The 20818-nt window shown below is 43.4% G+C and overlaps 1 protein-coding gene and 1 pseudogene across 1 annotated transcript; both read left to right on the forward strand.

The window, feature by feature from the left end:
* The first annotated feature begins 512 nt into the window (after positions 1-512).
* On the forward strand, positions 513-3589 carry LOC136792783 (cell division control protein 42 homolog; annotated as a pseudogene).
* A 7192-nt stretch (positions 3590-10781) lies between these two features.
* On the forward strand, positions 10782-15711 carry LOC131743203 (kelch repeat and BTB domain-containing protein 6). Its single transcript, XM_059041737.2, has one exon. It carries the CDS (start codon positions 11124-11126, stop codon positions 13215-13217), a length of 2094 nt encoding a protein of 697 aa, XP_058897720.1. The 5' UTR covers positions 10782-11123; the 3' UTR covers positions 13218-15711.
* The last annotated feature ends 5107 nt before the right edge of the window (positions 15712-20818 follow it).

Raw genomic sequence — 20818 nt, forward strand, 5'->3', positions numbered from 1 at the left:
ATTCTCTCAAACCTCTGTGAGCCGAGCAGTTTATTTTACCTTTCACAGCTCCCCGTCATTGAGGCTGTACCAAGACCAGTCAGTGCCAAAGGAGAGGAGTCAGGCTGATTGGAAGCCAGACCCTCAGGCAGCAGCTTTTACAGAATGCAAACATACACAGTCCCGTGTCAGCAAGCATAAGCCAAGGAACCTGGAGGCGTCCTCCGGGCAGCAGTCACAAAAATCAAGGCTCCAGACAGTGTATTAGTTCCTTTCTAGGAGATACCCATGAGCTGTGGTGAGGCAGAGGGACAGTATAAGATGGTGTGCCCTGGCCTTCATTCCTTGAACCCCTCCGTAGCCTCTAGATGCGTACCTGATGTAAAGCCTGCTCCTAAGCCAAAGCTTCAGGACAAACACGTAGGCCTCTTTCACAGAAGGCCCGGGGGTGTGTTTCAGTCAGCTATTTGGGCAGTGCCCTGGCGTGGTAGCCCGCCAAGAACTGCCTGTGGGACTGTTGCAGCTCTGCGCACATGCAAGAGCGCAAGCCGCCTGGCCACCAGAGCCAAGGAATCAAGCTGCCAAAACCAGGCCACCAGATGTAAACACTGGGGCACCAGATACGTATAAGAGCTCCTCTCCAAGAGGTGCTGGCACAGTGGAGCAGGGCAGAGGTAAAGCGTGAAGATAGCATCGTCCTCCGAGGTCTCAGGAAAGGTCTAAGGTCAGCCTTAGATGTGTCATTCATCAGAAGCCTGCCCCTCAGGCTGTGGCTATAATGACAGGCCTCTCCGACTCTCTGTGGGAAAGACAGGCCTCCTGGGTCTGTTGTCTCCTGTTGTGCCCCAGGGGTGGCAGGAGTTTATAAACTCTTTCTCCTTGGTTCCAGTTGTAGGACGCCTGGAGCAGAAACCTCACTGGCCAGCAGAACCAGGTGATATAGAGGTGTCTCCTGGCAGCAGCCACAAAAGTCAGGGCATCTGACAAGGGTATAAGCTCTTTATGGGAAGATACCAGTGAGCTGGAGGAAGACAGAGGGAGAAGGCAACGACTGCATCCATGGGTCTCCATTCCCTGAGAGTACCTCCATGGGCCCACATAAGTGAACCAAAGCAGAAGCCTGTCCCTTAAGGCAAAGATCCTGAAGAAGGAAACAGGGGGACTTCCCTGCTGGAGCAATGGTTCAGAATCTGCCTGCCAAGGCAGGGGACACAGGTTTGATCCCCGATCTGGGAAGATCCCACATGCCGCAGAGCAACTAAGCCCGTGCGCCACAGCTACTGAGCCTGTGCTCTAGAGGCTGCAAGCCACAACTACTGAGCCCGCATGCCACAACTACTGAAGCCTGTGCGCCTAAAGTCCGTGCTCTGTGACGAGAAGCCACCGCAGTGAAGAAGCCCGCGCACCACAACAAAGAGTAGCCCCCACTCGCTGCAACTAGAGAAATCCCACGCGAAGCAACGAAGACCCAACGCAGCCAAAAATAAATAAATAATTTTTTACAAAAAAAAAAAAAAAAAAAAAAAAAGAAGAAGGAAACAGGCCTCTTTCTCAGAAAGCCTGGGGAACCATTTCAGCCCACTATCTGTGCAGCGCCCTGGGGTGATACCCCGCCAAGAACTGTCTCTCTGTGGGACCCAGGAGCACAAGCCCATCTGGCTTCCAGAGCCAGGTTATCAAGGGGCATCCCCTGGGTGGCAGCTGTAGAAACCAGGTCACCAGACATACAAACTGGGGCACTGGACATGTGTAGAAGTTCTTCCCCTTTGGGAGATATTGGTGCTCTGGAGAGCAGCAGAGAGGGTGGTGATACACCCACTGGCTGGAGCAAGGTGGGGCTGGGGGGGTGGGTAGTGCAAAGATGGTACCCACCAAAAAGAGAAAAAAGAGGAAAAAAGCAAAAAAAAAAAAAAGAAGGAAGGAGGGGAGAAAGAAATAAAGAAAAGAAAGAAAAATAAAAGAAATGAAAGTTTTAAAAAAAGAGGGAGAGCAGGAAGATTGCACCCGCCAGCCTCCATCCCCAGAGAGTTTCCCAGCAGGCCTCTGCCCCTCAGACCAACACTGTCAAAAGTAGCAAGTGAGTCCTTTTTCACAGAAAGCCTGGGCACTTTTCAAAGGGCTGCTTCTTTGCTGGGCCCTGGCACCCCCATGGGTCTGTGCACCAGCCCTCAGTTTGCTACAGCCCATAAGTCTCCCAGGTGCAGGCTCCACTGGTCTTCTAAGCCAGATACTTGGGGGTTTGTCTCTTGGGTGTAGGTCTTAAAGGTTGGGGTGCCCAATATGGGGTATAGACCCTTCACTCCTCAGTGAGACGATCGGGTTTTGAGTTCCCTCCGGTTGCAGATCCCTGCACTGGGGGTGGGGGATTTATGGTGAGATTCTGCCTCAGCCTTTCCCACCTGCTTCCATGTGGCTTGCCTCTCGTTTACCAGGTGTGAAGGGCTGCTCTGCCAGTTTTTAGCTTTCTTTCAGAGGAAACTGTTCCACATAAATTCGGTGTGTCCACGGGAGGAGGTGAGTTCAGGATTTCCCTATGTCACCGTCTTGAACCAGAACCTCTAGCATTTCTTTCTGTTTTTTTTCTTAGGATTTCCATCTCTCTGCTTACATTACCCATCAGGATGCCCTGTATCCTATTTCATCCTTAGCACCCTTAGCATCTTATTTATAGTTGTTTTCAATTCCCGGTCTGATAATTCCAACATTCCTGCCATGTCTGGTTCTGATGCTTGCTCTGTCTCATCAAATTGTGGTTTTGTGGGCGGTGGAGCTGAGGTCAGCATCAAATTTGAAATATTTAAAGTGGATACAGAACTGTTTCAGCAACGCAGACAATTGAGTGTGTTGTTGACAGCGATGGTGCTGTTGGTAAAACGTGTCTCCTGATATCCTACACAACAAACAAATTTCCATCTGAGTATGTACCGACTGTTGTTGTTTTTAAAAAAAATTTTTTTTGCCACACCACACATTGTATGCAGGGATCTTAGTTCCCCAGCCAGGGATGGAACCCATGGCCCCTGAAGTGGAAGCATGGAGTCTTAACTACTGGACCACCAGGGAAGTCGCTGTATGGACTGTTTTTGACAATTGTGCAGTCTCAGTTATGATTGGTGGAGAGCCACATACTCTTGGACTTTTTGATACTGCAGGGCAAGAGGATTATGACAGATTATGACCTCTGAGTTATCCACAAACAGATGTATTTCTAGTCTGTTTTTCAGTGGTCTCTCCATCCTCATTCAAAATGTGAAAGAAAAGTGGGTGCCTGAGATAACTTACCACTGTCCAAAGACTCCTTTCATGCTTATTGGGACCCAAACTGATCTCAGAGATGACCCCTCCACTATTGAGAAACTTGCCAAGAATAAACAGAATCCTGTCACTCCAGAGGCTGCTGAAAAACTGGCCGGTGACCTGAAGGCTGTCAGATATGTGGAGTGTCCTGCACTCACACAGGAAGGCCTAAAGAATGTATTTAACAAAGCAATATTGGCTGCCCTGGAGCCTCCAGAACTGAAGAGCTGCAGGTGTGTGCTGCTATGAACGTCTCTCCAGAGGCCTTTCTGCACAGCTGGTGTCAGCATCCTACTAAAAGCAATGTTTAAATCAAACAATCTTAAAAATTAGGATTCGGTTTTGCAATAATGACAAATGCCCTGCACCTACCCACATTCACTCCTGTGAGACAAGGCCCATAGGTATGGCCCCCTTCCCCCTCTCAACAGTAGTTAATTTTGAGTAATTGTGCATTGTCAGAAAAATGATCAGTACTAGTTTTTGTCATTTCAAAAAAAATTTGTTGTTGTTGTTGTTTTGTTTAAAAGCAAGGCATGCTTGTGATGACTCTGTGACAGACTAATTTGGGTTGTTGAAACAGTTCCCGGTTTCCACTCTGGAGAGCAATCTGGGATATCTAGCTTTTTTAATTTTCCTTTTTTGGGGGGTAGGGCAGGGAGGTGTGTGTAGGATTTGTTTTTATTTAGTCATTTTTGTAAATTCATTAACCATTGGACAGCCCTTAAGGGGAGGAGGATGGATTGATTCCACATTCTACTTCCTAGATCTAGTTTAGAAAACATGTTCCCTACCTGGTGCTCTCAGGAAGGAGTATAGTAAATGCCTCATTTAACAATATACTCCTTTTTGGGAATTCCCTGGCGGCCCAGTGTTTAGGACTCGGCGCTTTCACTGCCGTAGGCCTGGGTTCGATCCCTAGTCGGTGGAAATAAGATCCCGGAAGCCGCGCAGTGGGGCTAAAAAAGAAAAAATTTACATATATATACATATATATATATATATATGTATATATATATATATATATATATATATATACACACACTCTTTTTGAAAGTTGCCTTTTCTCTTGACCCTTGAATAGGTCCAGTATTTGACGAAACTCATGAAAAGTGGTTGGAATCTGTCTTGCCCCTACTCTGTTCTAGGATGCACTATATATGTGACCCTGACCCTCAAGGAAATTGGTTTGCCATTTGCCATTGGTTTTTTTTAAGTTAATTTCTAACTTTTTTCACTGACAAATGAAGAAAAATATTGCACCTTTTGAAATACACAAAATGGATTGAGTATGCAATTAAAAAACATTTTTTCCCCATCAAAAAAACCTGTGGTTTTGCCTTTTAATTTTTTGTTGGTATTGGGACCTGATGTGCTGGGTAAAGGGAACTGCAGCAAATAGGCTGGTAGTAATGTGGCGGCGAGGTGTGGGGAGGGGAAGCCCTATTGTTCATGATTAGGTTTCAGCCTTTTAGGGAGCCTGAGCCTCTGAGCTGTGAGATTTAAGTGTGTTTTTTCACTGTTTTCCTTCCCCTTAGGTGGGATAGAGTGGGCTGGAGCTGGGTATTTCCCTTCTCCCCCCTGGAAGGCTATAGTTAAGCGGAGTTGGGTATTTCCCTTAGTCGGGCTCTTATAAGACCCCAGCAGATTAGGCTCTGATTAACTAGTTTCTCCTGAGGGCAGACCTGGTAAGAGAGTGCCCTGGGGTATTTAAAAACAGGCTCCATTTCCCCTCTCCCTTTCGGAAGCACGAGGGGATTTTTCTCCCATGTTTACCGGGAAAGCTCTCAAGCTCCCAGAGTCGGAGGCCCCCCTTTGATTGGGTCCTCTGGAGCTTTTAACTTCAGAGTTGTCCGCCCTGAGCCTCTAGCAATTTGTCAGTTGTGTTTGGAGTCTTCCTGCCTCAGCCTCGGTTCCTGCCACGGTTCCGCGCCTGCGTCTACCCTCCCGGTAAGCCAGTAAGTACTCCGTTGTTGCGTCTCCAGTCTTGGGAACAGCCGTGTGCCCTGTGTCCTCCCCTCTCTTATGGATCCAAGAAGAGTTGTTGATTTTTCCGTCCATTCAGCTTTTTAGTTGTTGTTAGGACAGAGTGGTGACTTCCACGCTCCTTACATGAGAAACCGAAATTGTTTTGCTTTTTTTTTTTTTTTGCGGATGACATCTTTTTCTTTTTTGAAGTGGTCACCAGTTCTGAGCGCTCTACCAGGGACCAGAAGGGAGGGTTTGGGGGAACATCCTTCTCTCTTTTTTTTAGTTGGAGGAAGTCAGCTGCCCTCCTCCCAGCCGCGCACGCGAACTGCAGCCGGGGCCCATGGAGGAATAACGCTGCTGCCTGCTCCGGGGGTTCCCGTTTTGCATTTTTTAATCGTGACACATAAAGTACATGTTGTACCCCTGGTAGTTTTGTAGCGGTATTGGTGGTTAGGACACAGTGTAAGATCCCTTCCACTGGGATTCAAAATTGGTCTTTTGGTGGTCTCTTTTCCAGAAGAGGGAATTTCCAATTTGAAGGTCATGTAGGGGGTGTGGTGGGAAAGGAAACCTGACCTGTTGGTGATAAATATGAGTGTATTTAATAAAACTTTAACAATATTTAAGGATAGATATAAATTTTAAAAAAATTTTATTGGAGTATAGTTGATTTATAATGTTGTGTTAGTTTCAGGTGTATAGCAAAGTGATTCAGTTATACGTGTGCATATACTCATTCTTTTTCAGATACGTTTCCCACATAGGTTATTACAGAATATTGAGTAGAGTTCCCTGTGCTATACAGTAGGTCCTTGTTAGTTATCTGTTTTATATATAGTAGTGTGTATGTTAGTCCCAAGCTCCTAATTTATCCCTACCCCCATCTTTCCCCTTTGGTAACCATAAGTTTGTTTTTGAAATCTGAGCCTGTTTCTGTTTTGTAATTAAGTTCATTTATATCATTTAAAAAAATTAGATTCCACATATGAGTGATATCATATGATATTTGTCCTTCTCTGTCTGACTTACTTCACTGCGTATGATAATCTCCAGGTCCATGCATGTTGCTGAAAATGGCATTATTTCATCTTTTTTATGGCTAATATTCCATTGTATAGATGTACCACATCTTCTTTAACCATTCCTCTGTTGATGGACATTTAGGTTGCTTCCATGTCTTGGCTATTGAAAATAGTGCTGCAATGAACACTGGGGTGCATGTATCTTTTCGAATTATGGTTTTCTCTGGATATATGCCCAGGAATGGGATTGCTGGATCATATGGTAATTCTATTTTTAGTTTTTTGAAGGAACCTCCATACTGTTCTCTACAGCGGTTGTACCAATTTACATTCCCACCAACAGTGCAAGAGGATTCCCTTTTCTCCACACCCTCTCCAGCATTTATTGTTTGTAGACTTTTTGATGATGGCCATTCTGACCAGTGTGAGGTGATACAAAGATAGATATTAGATCAAATTAGGGTCACTTAAGGTCCAGAAGAGGTAAGAAATCTTCATTGGCCTGCCAGTATTATTTCATAATACATAAGTATTCATAAAGGAATAATCAGTGTTGACTGGAGGGGGAGGATCTAAGCATCACCAGGACCAAGTACAAGATTTGGGGCAGGTTGGGTGCCTCAGAGAGTATGGCTAATTTGAATTTAAGAGCACTGTTGGCCTGCTTTATTTTTCCAGAGGATTGAGGGTGGCTAAGACAGTGAAATTTTTGTAGCAGTGGAAGTACTTGTTGAATATCCTCAATAAACTTACTGTTGAAGTGGGTTCCTCTGTCACTAGAAAGGAACAAAGGGACCCCCACGTAGGGAAAATTCTTTCTGGTACCAGCTTAGCTATGGTTGTGGCAGTAGCCTGTTTGCAGGAAAAAAAGCTTCTAACCATCCCGCAAACAAGGATATACATGTCCTTCTTTTTTTGTGTATAAAAAGGGAAAAGGGTAACGAGTAATTGAGTGGTCCAAGGGTGGAAGAAGAGGATAGAGTTTTTCAGGTTTCGAAACACAGACGTGGAAGGAGTCCCAGTTCGGGGGATCAGCGTTGTTTCCTTGGTTGTGGCACAGAGAGGCGAGGTGATCGTGTAAAAGCTAGGGATCCGGCTCAGCAATAGCCACCTAATCCGAGAAACCCTCAGGGTTGTCTTGGTCTCAGGGAAGGGATCTTTTTGTTTTTTTAAATTTTTTTTGGAGTATAGTTGTTTTACAATGTTGTGTTCGTTTCTGCTGTGCAGCAAAGTGAATCAATTATACGTATACATATATCCACTCTTTTTTAGAATTCCTTCCCATTTAGGTCACTACAGAGCTACTAAACAATAGCTAGCAACAAAACCAAACCAAGAGATGGCCCGGCAAACCAAAATCAAATCCTTCCCGTGCTACCACAGACAATTGCCTGGAGCACATGGCTCAGGAGCTGGACTCCAACATGAGATCCCTAAATTGCCCTTCAGGGAAGTGGCACAGGGGCTCAAAAAGCCTCAGGACGTGGGTGGGGAAGATGGGTGCCCAGAGGTGGGCTTCTAGTTCCATTCCAGTAATGCCACCGAACTGTCAAAGACAAAAACCAAACAAGTAAGGAAACTGAGTTTATGCAGAATATTGCGATCGTGGAGAACAGTTCAGAATCAAAGGCAGGGTGAGTTTGCCTTAGACTGTTATAGGGAGGGTTTGGACAAGTTATAGGTAGAGTGGTTTACAGTTAGAATTGCTTTTGTAACTAGGGGAAGTCTTGGTCGGCTGACTAGGAAACTAGGAAATGTGTATTTTGGTGTCTAGCTAGTTTGGGCGCACATCTTTTTTTTTTTTTTTTTGACCTCACAGCACATCTTGTGGGATCTTAGCTCCCCGGCCAGGGATCAAACCTGGGCCTAGCAGTGAGAGCACTGGGTCCTAACCACTGGACCGCCAGGGAATTTCCATGGGCGCACTTCTAATCTCAGTTAATCATTCATGAGACAAAGGACTGGAAGTTAGAGACCCCGTGTCTGGCCTTGTTGGCAGGTTCTGGCACAAATGGAAAGGTCTGAGTTTAACCTTCTCACATGTAAATAAAGGGATCCTCTGTGAGCTTTATGGTAGTCATGAGAAAGAGTGGACAATGACTCTTATCTAAGCCACGTGGGAGAAGGTGGTTTGCCAGTGGTTACCTATTTACAATCACAAAAGGATAGGATCATCTCCAGGGAGGAAAAAAAAAAAGGTTGAAGGGATTTCTTAATTATCGCTGTTTGCCCTGTGGCACAGGGATTAGGTAAAGTTCAACTGTTGTCAGTTTCATGGTTAATTTTTTTCCATTATGATCCAGTTGTTTCGGTAGCATTCGTTGAAAAGATTTGTTGCTGCCAATGCTGTGTTTCTAAAATTAAAACTTCAGTCCTCAGTTGTATTAGCTACATTTCAAGTATTTAAGAGCCACATGTGGCTAATGGCTACCATAATGGATAACACGGATATAGAACATTTTCATCATTACAGAAAATGTTATTGAACAATACTGCTGTAGGCCTTACAGCACAGTGTCTAATAAATATTTTGAATTCTGTGAAAAGCAGTCGAAAGCAAATTACACTGTTAGAGGCATATATGAATAAGTTAAAACTCAATGACTGAGCACAATTTACTTTGAGGATTTTATAGTGAAACAATGTTGATAAATACAAATATAAAAACACTTTTGTAAAGCATACATTAGACCAGACTAATTCAAGGGATGTTTGGGCATGTATGATGCTGAACTCTTAGGATCCCACACAGTACAAGGTCTCTTTGTTAAATATTTTTATTTAAAATTCTCCTTAATAACTAGAATTCCAGAATCTTCAGTTAATTTGGGGATGGTAGTGATAGGAGCTATATTGGATTAGCTATGGACATTCATATCAAGAGAATTAACGAAAATACTTCAGCACTACTTCTGGAACATGAAATATAGACTTTATGAGACCACCAAAGCATCTATTAATATTCTTGATTTGCGTATTTGAGAAAATTCATACATACTGCTGAGACCACAGTTGAACAGCCCTGCAGATATTGCTAGATGTTTAAAATATGATCAGATCCTTCAGAATTTTTTTCCCAGAGAGGCAAGTTTAAAGGCTGTACGGTGTAAAATCCAAAACACTGACAATACCAAATGCTAGGGAGGATGTGCAACAATAGGAACGCTCATTAATTGCTGGTGGGAATGCAAAACAGTACAGGCCACCACTGTGGAAAACATTTTGGCACTTCCTTACAAAGTTAAACATAGTATTACCATGTGATCCAGCAATCACAGTCCTTGGCGTATACCAAAATGAGTTGAAAACTTATGTCCATGCAGTAACCAACACGAGTGTTTATAGCAGCTTTATTCATAATTGAAAAAATTCAAAGCAAACAAAATGTCATTTAGCAGGGAAATGGGTAAGTAAACTGGTATACGTACACAATGGAATATTACTCAATGATAAAAAGAAATGACTATCAAGCTGTGAAAAGACATGGGAATCTTAAATGAATATTGTCAAGTGAAAGAAGATGTATTCCAAGTGCAAGACAGTCTGGAAAAGGTAAAACTAGACAATAAAAAGATCAGTGTTTCCCAGGGGCTGGGGGGCAAGGAAGAGGAGGCATAAGTAGATTGAACAGAGGATTTTTAGGACCATGAAACGATTCTCTGTGTTATTGTAATGATGATAGGTACATGACATACATTTTTCAAAACCCATAGATCTGTACAACACAAAGAGTAAACCCTAAAATAAACTACACGCTTTAATTAATGATATATCAGTGTTAAGTTCATCACTTGTAACAACGGCATACACTAATGCAATATGTTGTAAACAGCGGAAACTGAGAAGGGGTGGAATATATGGGAGCTTCCTGTTGAATTTTCCAGTAAACCTAAAACTGATCTTAAAATCTATTTATTAAAAATACAAACCCCCAAAACTTAAAGGTATCTCTGCAGAAACCTGCAGGTTTTTCCCGTTTTCCTACAGGCTCATGATTTCAAATGAGAGGTTACATCTTTCATAAACGTTAGAAGAAAAGCTAAAACGTATTGAACCTTTATATTATGGGTACTACGTATAAGTATGTTATTCTACTAATCAACAAATATTTATTCAGAGCAAGTATATCCAGCCTACGCAGCTTATGCGTATATCGCCTAGGCAATTTAGAGGTATATCACCTACGCAATTTAGTTCAATCGTCACATGCTATGAAATACTATTGCTATTAACGTTTTCAAAAACAAGAGCTCTGAGAGAGAAGTCAAACAATTGATAAACACTAGTACGGGTATCTAATCTGAATTCCACACCCAAAGTTCGAAACCATAACACCGAATACAAGAGATTTAGTGATTTCTAACTCCGTCATCCGAAACAATGAACAGCCGACAATCTCGCGATGTTATTGCGGCTACTACTACTCCCAACATGCAAAGCGGCTACCGTGCCGCAGCCCGTGCCGCAGCTGGTGCCGCAGCCTATGCCGCAGAGTTCGGAGGGCCCCGGCGTGCCTCGAGGCGCGAAAGGTAACCTGGGAGCCGTAGTTCCCCTGGACGCCTACTGGTGTTGCCAGCGCGGCGGTGGCGGATCGCTCGGTTCCAGCCAGTAGGTCCTGTGAGGGCGAGCTGAGGCGGAGAAAGGGCGTGGAACTGGAAACGGGTGAGTCGGACGCGGTCTACGCGGTCGAGGGAGGCGGCACCGCGGCGTAGGGTTGACTTAAATAAATGGACCCGTGCTGCAGTCTCTCCAGAGACACCGCGGTCTTAGCGTCAGCGAGCAGAGGGTGAGGAGGCGCCAGAGCCCGGTCCTTGCACCCGTACTCGTCCTCAGCTCCCCGCCAGCATCTCCACTATGCAGTCCCGGGAAGAAGCTTCGCGCTCTCGCCGCCTCGCTAGTCCCCGCGGCGGGAAGCGGCCCAAAAGGGTTCACAAACCCACAGTTTCGGCTTTTTTCACGGGCCCGGAGGAGCTGAAGGACACGGCCCATTCCGCAGCCTTGCTGGCCCAGCTCAAGTCCTTCTACGACGCGCGGCTGCTCTGTGATGTGACCATCGAGGTGGTCACGCCTGGCAGTGGGCCTGGCACGGGCCGCCTCTTCCCCTGCAACCGTAACGTGCTGGCAGCCGCGTGTCCCTACTTCAAGAGCATGTTCACCGGCGGCATGTACGAGAGTCACCAGACGAACGTGACCATGCACGATGTGGATGCCGAGTCCTTCGAGGTGCTGGTCGACTACTGCTACACGGGTCGTGTGTCTCTGAGTGAATCCAACGTGGAGCGCCTGTACGCCGCCTCCGACATGCTGCAGCTCGAGTATGTGCGTGAAGCCTGTGCCTCCTTCCTAGCCCGCCGCCTTGACCTGGCCAACTGCACGGCCATCTTCAAGTTCGCCGATGCCTTTGGCCATCGCAAGCTGCGATCACAGGCCCAGTCGTTTATAGCCCACAACTTCAAGCAGCTCAGCCAGATGAGTTCGATTCGGGAGGAGTCTCTGGCAGATCTGACCCTGGCCCAGCTTCTGACTGTCCTGCGCCTGGACAGCCTAAACATCGAGCATGAGCAGACCGTGTGCCATGTGGCGGTGCAGTGGTTGGAGGCGGCTCCCAAGGAGCGGGGTCCCAGCGCTGCAGAAGTCTTCAAGTGTGTCCGCTGGACACACTTCACCGATGAAGATCGAAATTACCTGGAGGGGCTGCTGACCAACACCATGGTGAAGAAGTACTGTCTGGACCTTGTCGAAGGGGCCCGGCAGATGCGATATGGTGACACGTTGTGCAAGTCTCTGGTGCCAAAGCCAGAGAGCAGCAGCGGCTGCAGCAGCGGCGGCAGTGGCGGCGGCGGCGGCGTTAGCAGTGTCGTTAGCGGCGCTGGTGGCGGTGGCGGCTGCAGCAGCAGCTCTGTTGTGTCCGTGGCAGAAAATCCACCCCAGAGGCTGGGTGTGTATGCCAAGAAGATGGTGATCTTCTTTGGACATCCCAGAGATCCCTTTCTGTGCTGTGACCCATACTCGGGGGACATTTACAAAGTGCCATCACCTTTGACCTGCCTTGCTCACACTAGGACTGTGACCACCTTAGCTGTGTGTGTCTCTCCGGACCATGACATCTATCTGGCCGCCCAGCCCAGGAAAGACCTCTGGGTGTATAAACCAGCCCAGAATAGTTGGCAGCAACTTGCTGACCGCCTGCTCTGCCGCGAGGGCATGGATGTGGCATACCTCAATGGCTACATTTACATTTTGGGTGGGCGCGACCCTATTACTGGCATTAAACTGAAGGAGGTGGAGTGCTACAGTGTCCAGAGGAACCAGTGGGCACTGGTGGCTCCACTGCCCCATTCTTTTATTTCCTTCGATCTGATGGTAATTCAGAACTATCTTTATGCTCTCAATAGTAAGCGCATGTTCTGCTTTGATCCCAGCCATAATATGTGGCTGAAGTGTGTTTCTCTGAAGCGCAATGATTTTCAGGAAGCCTGTGTCTTCAATGATGAGATCTATTGCATCTGCGACATCCCTGTCATGAAGGTCTACAATCCAGTCAGAGGAGAGTGGAGGCAGATTAATAACATTCCCTTGGTGTCAGAGACTAACAACTACCGGATTATCAATCATGGCCAAAAACTGTTGCTGATCACCTCACGCACCCCGCAGTGGAAGAAGAACCGGGTGACCGTGTATGAATATGATATTAGGGGTGACCAGTGGATTAATATAGGTACCACATTAGGCCTGTTCCAGTTTGATTCTAACTTTTTTTGCCTCTCAGCTCGCGTTTATCCTTCCTGCCTTGAACCTGGTCAGAGTTTTCTCACTGAGGAGGAAGAAGTACCCAGTGAATCTAGCACTGAGTGGGATTTAGGTGGATTCAGTGAGCTGGACTCTGAGTCAGGAAGTTCAAGTTCTTTATCTGATGATGATTTGTGGGTTCAGGTAGCCCCTCAGTGAAATGCGTAGGGTCAGCAGAGTGTGTTATAGATAAGCCGAAACACTAAGGTGTTTTTACTGCTTTGGAAAGTATCTTAAAGGGACCCAGGGACCCTTTCGTTTTGCTGGAAAAAAAAAAAAGAAAAAAAGTTGATTAATTTCAGGTTTGGTTTAGAAAGGGTATTGTTTGAAATACTAACGTAATTTAATGTTACAGAATTTAAACATTAAAAGAAATCAACCTATTTAATAATTTACTGTTCTAAAAGTCCAGTGTTGATTGTTTAGTATGTTTATGTTTGATGACAATATAAGTTAGTTGTAATCAATAGTCTTCTATTATTAAATCTTACATTCTGTCTTGTGCCACGAGTACTTCAACTTGAATTTTAATTTCTACAATAGAAAACTGATTGGATAGGAATTACTAGAGAGGGTTGGAAAGCATATATTTTCCTTCAGAACAGTGTGGTAGATTTCCAAAACTTTAAACTAGTGGGTTTTTACAAAATGTGTTCTAACAGATATAGTCTGCTAAGTTTTAGTTGTTTTCTCCTCTTTTGTGAAAAAAAAAAATACATATGTTTAATGTGACTGAATGGTGATTTCATTTGTGATAATATATAGAATGGTCATAAGCTCACTGAAAGTAAAAACAAAAAAACGATTCTACTGTTTGAAAAGAAATTTCAGTTTTAAATCTGTAATATAACGTATATTTGCAAATAGTGACCAATTTTCCATCTAAAAAAATTCCATTCTAGTAGTGTCACCAGTCATCTAAAAACCGTTAAAAAAAAAAACAACCCAGTAACTTGCTTTGTAGGTTCATATTTTAAATCTATACTTGATACATGCTTCACTGAATCAGAGGAATAATCCTTTTTTCACTGGACATGATTGTGAAAATTTTTATCCACTGTCCTAAAAAGTTTATGTGATTCTTAAAATATTTTGGCTGTACAGTTTTGGTGTTTATCTTAGAAGATTTGTCAACAAGATGTGATTATTCTTTACTGTTTTGTGAGTAATATTGGTTTTGAAAGTATGTATTAGTTAAGAACAGTATTTTATTGAAATCAGTAGTTATTGTGTCTATCAACTATGAAATCAAGTGCCAGCAAAGAATTTTCAAACTTTAAGTTGTGTATAGAACTGTTTTGTGTAGCATTGAAAAATTCTGTCAGTTTTGTAAGTCGCTAAATGTTATTATCAGCTTAAAGGTATTTTTCTATTAAAAGTTTACAGTTAAATAACGTAAGTGGATGATAGCATTTGGGGCCAGGTAGTGAAAGTATATTTCGTCTAAAATATTTCTCTATGCAGTGGTGTACAAGGCTATTTTATTATGGTATTTGTATCTGTTCTGTTTTTCTCTATGAACCATGCTCCAGTCTTTGTTTCTGTCAGCATATGTAAGGGAAAGAAAGTCCAGAAATAGAGAATAAATCACACAAAACTTACATTGTTAAATACATGAAAACATAAGTGCTTACCTCTTGAGGGTTTATTAGATATAGTTGTTATTGACACATATACATGTTAAGTGACCAGATGTTTATGGTGTATAACTTTTTCTACACACAATCAGAATTATCTCCCTGAATCTTCATTCAGTGACATGATAATTCCTCTTCTGTGTTTATTCTCTAGCGACAGCCGTGCTAACATTTCTTACACCCGGGCAGAGTACAGAGGAATGTGCTCTTTCTGGTAGGGAACTGGATTTTTTTATTGAAATACCATAGGATGAAAACAGAGAGGAAGACATAAAAGTTTTTTTTTTTAAAGATATTTCTTAGCCATTTTGATGGGCTGTTTGAAGATTCTACAAGACATTCCTGTTCAACATTTTTAGTGAAGTAAGATGCTTGCTTATCCTATCAGTATGTGTTCCTTCAGAAGGACAGACATGCTTCTAGTTGCCTGAGGCTCAATTTTGTTCCATTTGACATCAAGGTTGCTTTCGGCACTGTCCTTATACACAAAGCTGTTTCTCAATAGGGTTATTTTTTGGCCAACTTTTTCTTCACCAGTAACTTCTTGTTGATAGCTTTTTCCTTTGTCGGGTTGAAATAGAACAGTGATGATCTCAACCAGACTATCCTTCTGCAGAATTAAGGTGTGCAACTGATTGATAAAAGACAGATTCTCCAATTGTCATTTTCAACCTTTAAGTTAAAGCCTAAGCGAAATAGTAGTAATATCTTGGTTTACAAAGAGGTTTTCTTGGGAAGAACTTTGGTTTCGTGCTATATTTGTGAATTAGAGAATAGTTGTTAATCATTATTTTACGGATAAGTGATTTGTATGTGATTAGTTACAAATAAAACATACTAGAATCTAGACTTTCTGATTTTTTAATTAATTGTTTCTGTTAAATGTATAAAACCCTTGCTTGTACAGTGAATGACAACTAGCAGTGTTGAAATCCCTTCTTGACTGGAAAGTACCCTTGTCTCTGTTTTCCAATTAATTAGTACATCTTTTAATAAATATGTTTGTAGGACTGCTATTTGTAAGATTTAGCATGACGTTAATTATCTTTCGTATCTGTCCCTGTAGTCTGAAAAGCTCAAAGGACCCCAATTTTAAAAAATTCTTTTAAGTTCAAACCATAAGTGGTGTTAGGATTTCCAAAAGGGTAAAGTAGAAATATTTGTACCTCATCTTGTTGAGAATCTGGGGAACACTCTGTGTGTGTGTGTGTGTGTGTGTGTGTGTGTGTGTGTGTGTGTGTGTGTGTTATGCGGGCCTCTCACTGCTGTGGCCTCTCCCGTTGCGGAGCACAGGCTCCGGACGCGCAGGCTCGGCGGCCATGGCTCACGGGCCCAGCTGCTCCGCGGCACGTGGGATCTTCCCGGACCGGGGAACGAACCCGTATCCCCTGCATCGGCAGGCGGACTCTCAACCACTGCGCCACCAGGGAAGCCCCTGGGGAACACTTTTGATCTACTCCCAAGAAAAAGGCTGGTGTCATAACATCCCTGAAATTATAAAAGTATGACTACTTCTGCAGCTCATCAGTCTCAAGAGCGCTGTGACCGTCTCTCCTCCCCATCCCCGCGTAAAACCTTTAACCCTTTCATCATTCTAACTAACTTTAAAGGAACATTTGTTACAGCAGATATGATAAAGCAGGGAAGTATGAGGAAGCAACCTTACTTAGAGAAAATGTGACTTATCAGTAGAAACCTAAAAGAATCAATGTCATTTTTAGAACCAACTAGAGGGTTCAATGTATACAAACCAATTTTATAAATAATAATAAAAAGCAAAAGACCCTCTTCACAGAAGTTGCCAAACCTCAGAGTACCATGGAAGCATAGGTTTGTGCAGAATAGGGGGAAGGGCCCCCCTCCTTTACTCTGCGCACTTTGCCATTCTTATCTGTTTCATCAAACTTCCATTCCTCACATCTTTAACCTCGAGGACTCGACGTGGTCCAAGGCGCAGGGAGAGGAGGAAACAGATACTGTTGTATAACATTCCATCCATATCTGAGACGTTTTGTCCTAAAACAGCCTAGTCTGTGGGGAGTCACCTGTCTATATTGGAGTCACCATTTTTCATTCTCACCTCTAACGCTAAAATTGCAGCTCAGACCCACTATATCAATCAGGAATATTCTTTTGGGCAAACTATTCATTAATTGTAGGAAAACTCGTTTAAAAGGACTACGTAAATGTCAGGCAAAGTATTTCTTCCGAAACAGATATGTTTGTGCCTTGAAGAAAAAGAAGAGCCAGGACTCTCAGATAAATTAATATCACCTTAATTTAGATCATCTTAAGAAAATAGAATTTTGTTTTCGCATACTGTAACTGAAAAATTCAGCCGTGGCACTCACTTCAGGTACAGCCTGATCCAGGGTCTCAATGCCTTCAGAGCTTTCTTTGTACAGAGAAGATATCATGGGGCAATGTGTTCCCTCGTTTTGCGCGTTGATTAGAATATAGGGGCGGTTGTATGTAATGGAGACCCGTAATTGTGTAAATAAGCTTCTCATACGAAATTTCTCATGCAAAAGTCCAATCTGTTACGTTATCCCTCATCTAGAAAGTGGACTGGCACGCAGGCTTTTATGTTTTCTTGTTCTGCTACCCTTGGGGTGTTGTCCCGACCCACGTGGTCCAAGCTGGTTCACCCTTGTGTCCACATTCCAGCCATTAAAAGGGGAGGAAGGGGGAGGGGAGGACATGACCCTTCCCTGTGAGGGAAGTCGTGAGCATTGCTTCAGTTGCATGACATTGGCTAGATCTTAACTACATGGACATACCTAGCAGCAAGAGTGCCTGGGAGAGGTAGTCTTTGTTCTGGGTCAACAGGTATCTAGTTAAACTTCAAGGGTTCCTTCTTATGGAATGAGGGAAAAGGCTATTAGGTTGAACAGCAGTCTCTATCACACCATCTGTCAGGCCAGGTTTTGTCACATGGCGGCCAGAGTGATAACACCATCCTAGCAGTTACGGCAGTCAATGCAAGATGGCTAGGCCTCCTACCCCAGAAACACTCAGAGAGCTCCCTGGGCTCCCGCTACCGCTGTGTACAGAAAAGGCAGGGGCACTTCATCTTGTTTTGATTAAATAAAGCTTTCTAGGCTCAGTGTGTACTGGTACCGTACATCATGAGCCAAAGCCTCATATTGGCATTATATCGTAGAATATTCCAACTTCCTAAAAGGAAGGAAGAGAGCACTGAAAAATGGCTCTGTGTAATCAATGGCAGTATTAATTATCTTAAACAGCAAACATTGCTTCTAATTAAAATGTGAGATCAATTAGAGAGTAATGATGAAAACTGGACATTTCTTAGAGCAAAATAGGCTATTTAGCAGCATTGTAGCATTTTCTGTGCCTGGATCATCTTTGCAGTGCTGTGTGAATATAAGCTACTCCTCTCCCCCTCTGTGGAAGCCCAGACCAATTAACCACCATAGTGTATTCAAAACTTAGTTTCTTGCTGAATTCTTATACCGACTTCAGGTTAATCATAGTTCGTGCAATATACACGTATAGTGTCACTTGTTGTGTTTGTGAAAACTTCACAACAGCTGCCAGAGAACATTCTGAGTAATTGCTTCTGTCAAGTATATAACTTTTATCATCATAATTTTCATTACAAATAGCCATACTTATTTTAAAAACACTCAAAACAACCCTGATTTTCACATGGAACCCTAACGTCCGCCCGCAAGTGAAGAGTAAGTAATACTTGTGTTAGTAGTTGTATTTCTATTAGTACATGAATGAAGAATATGACTCCATTCTCTATTTCACTTCTTGTCTAAAGACAAGATTTTTGATATATGCTGTGACTGGGTTCTTCTCCATATTCTGTACTAGATACTGCTTGTTTAGTATCCCAGTCCCATTACTTTCCTGTACGGCCTCCTCACATGCCGGCATTATTCCATGTATTGATTTGTTTACTCTTTATTATATGTCTCCTGAACTAAAATGTGCACCCTTCATGGAGGAACCACGTCTATCTTTTCCACAGCTCCTAACATAGTGCCGGGCACATCATCCGCATTCCATGAATGTTTGTTGAACAAAGAAAGAAATGTATTTCGTGCTTGTTTGCATTTATATGAGAAACACTTGCATTCAGAGCTCTCATCTTTTTGTCAATTTTCCAGCTACGAGGGAGAGCTATTATTAAACTCTTTTGTCTGGTTGTCATAGCAACCCACTGGCCTCTAGAGCTACAGGTTATTTCTGATGGGCATATTCTCCTAGACAACCAAACACGCAGTGTTTTCAATTATGGAGTAATGATGCTATTATAAATCACATTTCTGACACTATATATTTCTCTATCTTTTATAAAGATGGCAGAGAATTAGAACGGAAACAAATCTGTTCAAATCAACAAAGGCTAGGGGAAATAAAGCAGTATGACACATCTCTCCTCTCAACCCTTTCATATTTCCTTCCAAGTTCTCCACCTTTCCATAAGCACCTGTGAATTCACTTGGGTTTTCTGACCAAGTTGTTAAGTTTTGAAAGTTAATTGCTACAAGACAAACTCTAAAAAAGCTCTGTTACAGCTTAAATAGTTTCTTTTTCTCCTTGTTTCTTCCTTCCTTCCTCCCTCCCCGCCCTCCCTCCCTCCCTCCCTTCCTCCCTCCCTCCCTCCCTTCCTCCTTCCCTCCCTCCCTTCCTTTCTTTTTGGCCGCGCTTTGCCTTGCTGATCTTAGTTCCCCACCAGGGATCGAACCCGTTTCCCCCTGCAGTGGAAGCACGAAGTTCTAACCACTGGACCACCAGGGAATTCCCAGTCCTTGCTTGTTTCTTACATTTCATGTTAATTTAACAAATAATCATAGCCCTGCAAAAATTGAGATTTGCTCTGAAAAGTTTCAAAATGAGATCTTTCCCAACCTCGTTCTTCCTTCCATTCATATTTTAGTGGCAAGAATTGAGAAGAGTTTTATTAAACTGGGTTAGTCATCATAGAAAACTCATTATCAGTTCAATAAAACAGGGTTTTTCTGGCCCATTCAACAAGGCATGATTGTAGTTTTTAAAAGACAGAGTCTTCTTCTTTTTTTTTTTTTTTTGACTGCATGGCTTGTGGGATCTTAGTTCCCTGACCAGAGATGGAACCCGGGTCCTCAGCAGTGGAGAGCGCAGAGTCCTGAACACTGGACTGCCAGGGAATTCCCAGCAGAGTCTATTTTCTAATGATGGATACCTTAGTGGGATTTTACATGTATGTTATGCTGGATTTTCTTTTCTGTAGGTTTTGGTCACATGCAGTAGGGAGAGTCAGGTACCACCTAGTTAGTAGATCCTATGAAAAATACTTCACTACACCCTTTCTGTGTGCAGTTCTAATGCTTTTGTCATACATACAGTTGTAATACCCATCAGTAAACTGTCCCATAACTTTATTTAAAAGAAGTGATACTGCATTTAGCTTATCTACTGGGCTTTGACATTATAAAAGCAGTAACACTTTAGTACATGCAACCATCTTCAACAAATAATATACAATGGGGATACTGTCAGGAAGACAAAGAGAAAGATAAGGAGGGATGATACCGTCTGTAGTGTCAAGGTTGCAGATTTGGGTACCTGAACACCTGGGGTATTTTGATTAACGTATTTTTAAGAACTTCATTTTAGTCTTCTAGAAATTTCCAGCACTGTTACTCTTTTAAATAAGCTCTGAATCGTACACATTAGCTGAGATGTCAAAAATTTGAGACAGCTAAACCTAGATATCTGCCTATTGTAAAAATTGAAAATGGCCCAGTGGAAGGAAAGGATTCTCCAGGGCAGGATCAGATGTCCAGCCACACAGATCTTGCAACAATCTTGACAAAATCACCAATTCCCAAGTCTAGTTCTCTTCTTTAGAAGTTAGGGTATTCAATAATTACTGCACCTTGGACTTCCCTGGTGGCGCAGTGGTTGAGAGTCCGCCTGCTGATGTAGGGGATACGGGTTCGTGTCCCGGTCCGGGAAGATCCCACATGCCATGGAACGGCTGGGCCCCTGGGCCTGTGGGCCATGGCCACTGAGCCTGTGCGTCCGGAGCCTGTGCTCCGCAATGGGAGAGGCCACAACAGTGAGAGGCCCACGTATCGCAAAAAAAAAAAAAAAAAAAAAAAA

This window comes from Kogia breviceps, chromosome 16 (genome assembly GCF_026419965.1).
Source record: "Kogia breviceps isolate mKogBre1 chromosome 16, mKogBre1 haplotype 1, whole genome shotgun sequence".
Taxonomy (NCBI): Eukaryota; Metazoa; Chordata; class Mammalia; order Artiodactyla; family Physeteridae; genus Kogia; species Kogia breviceps.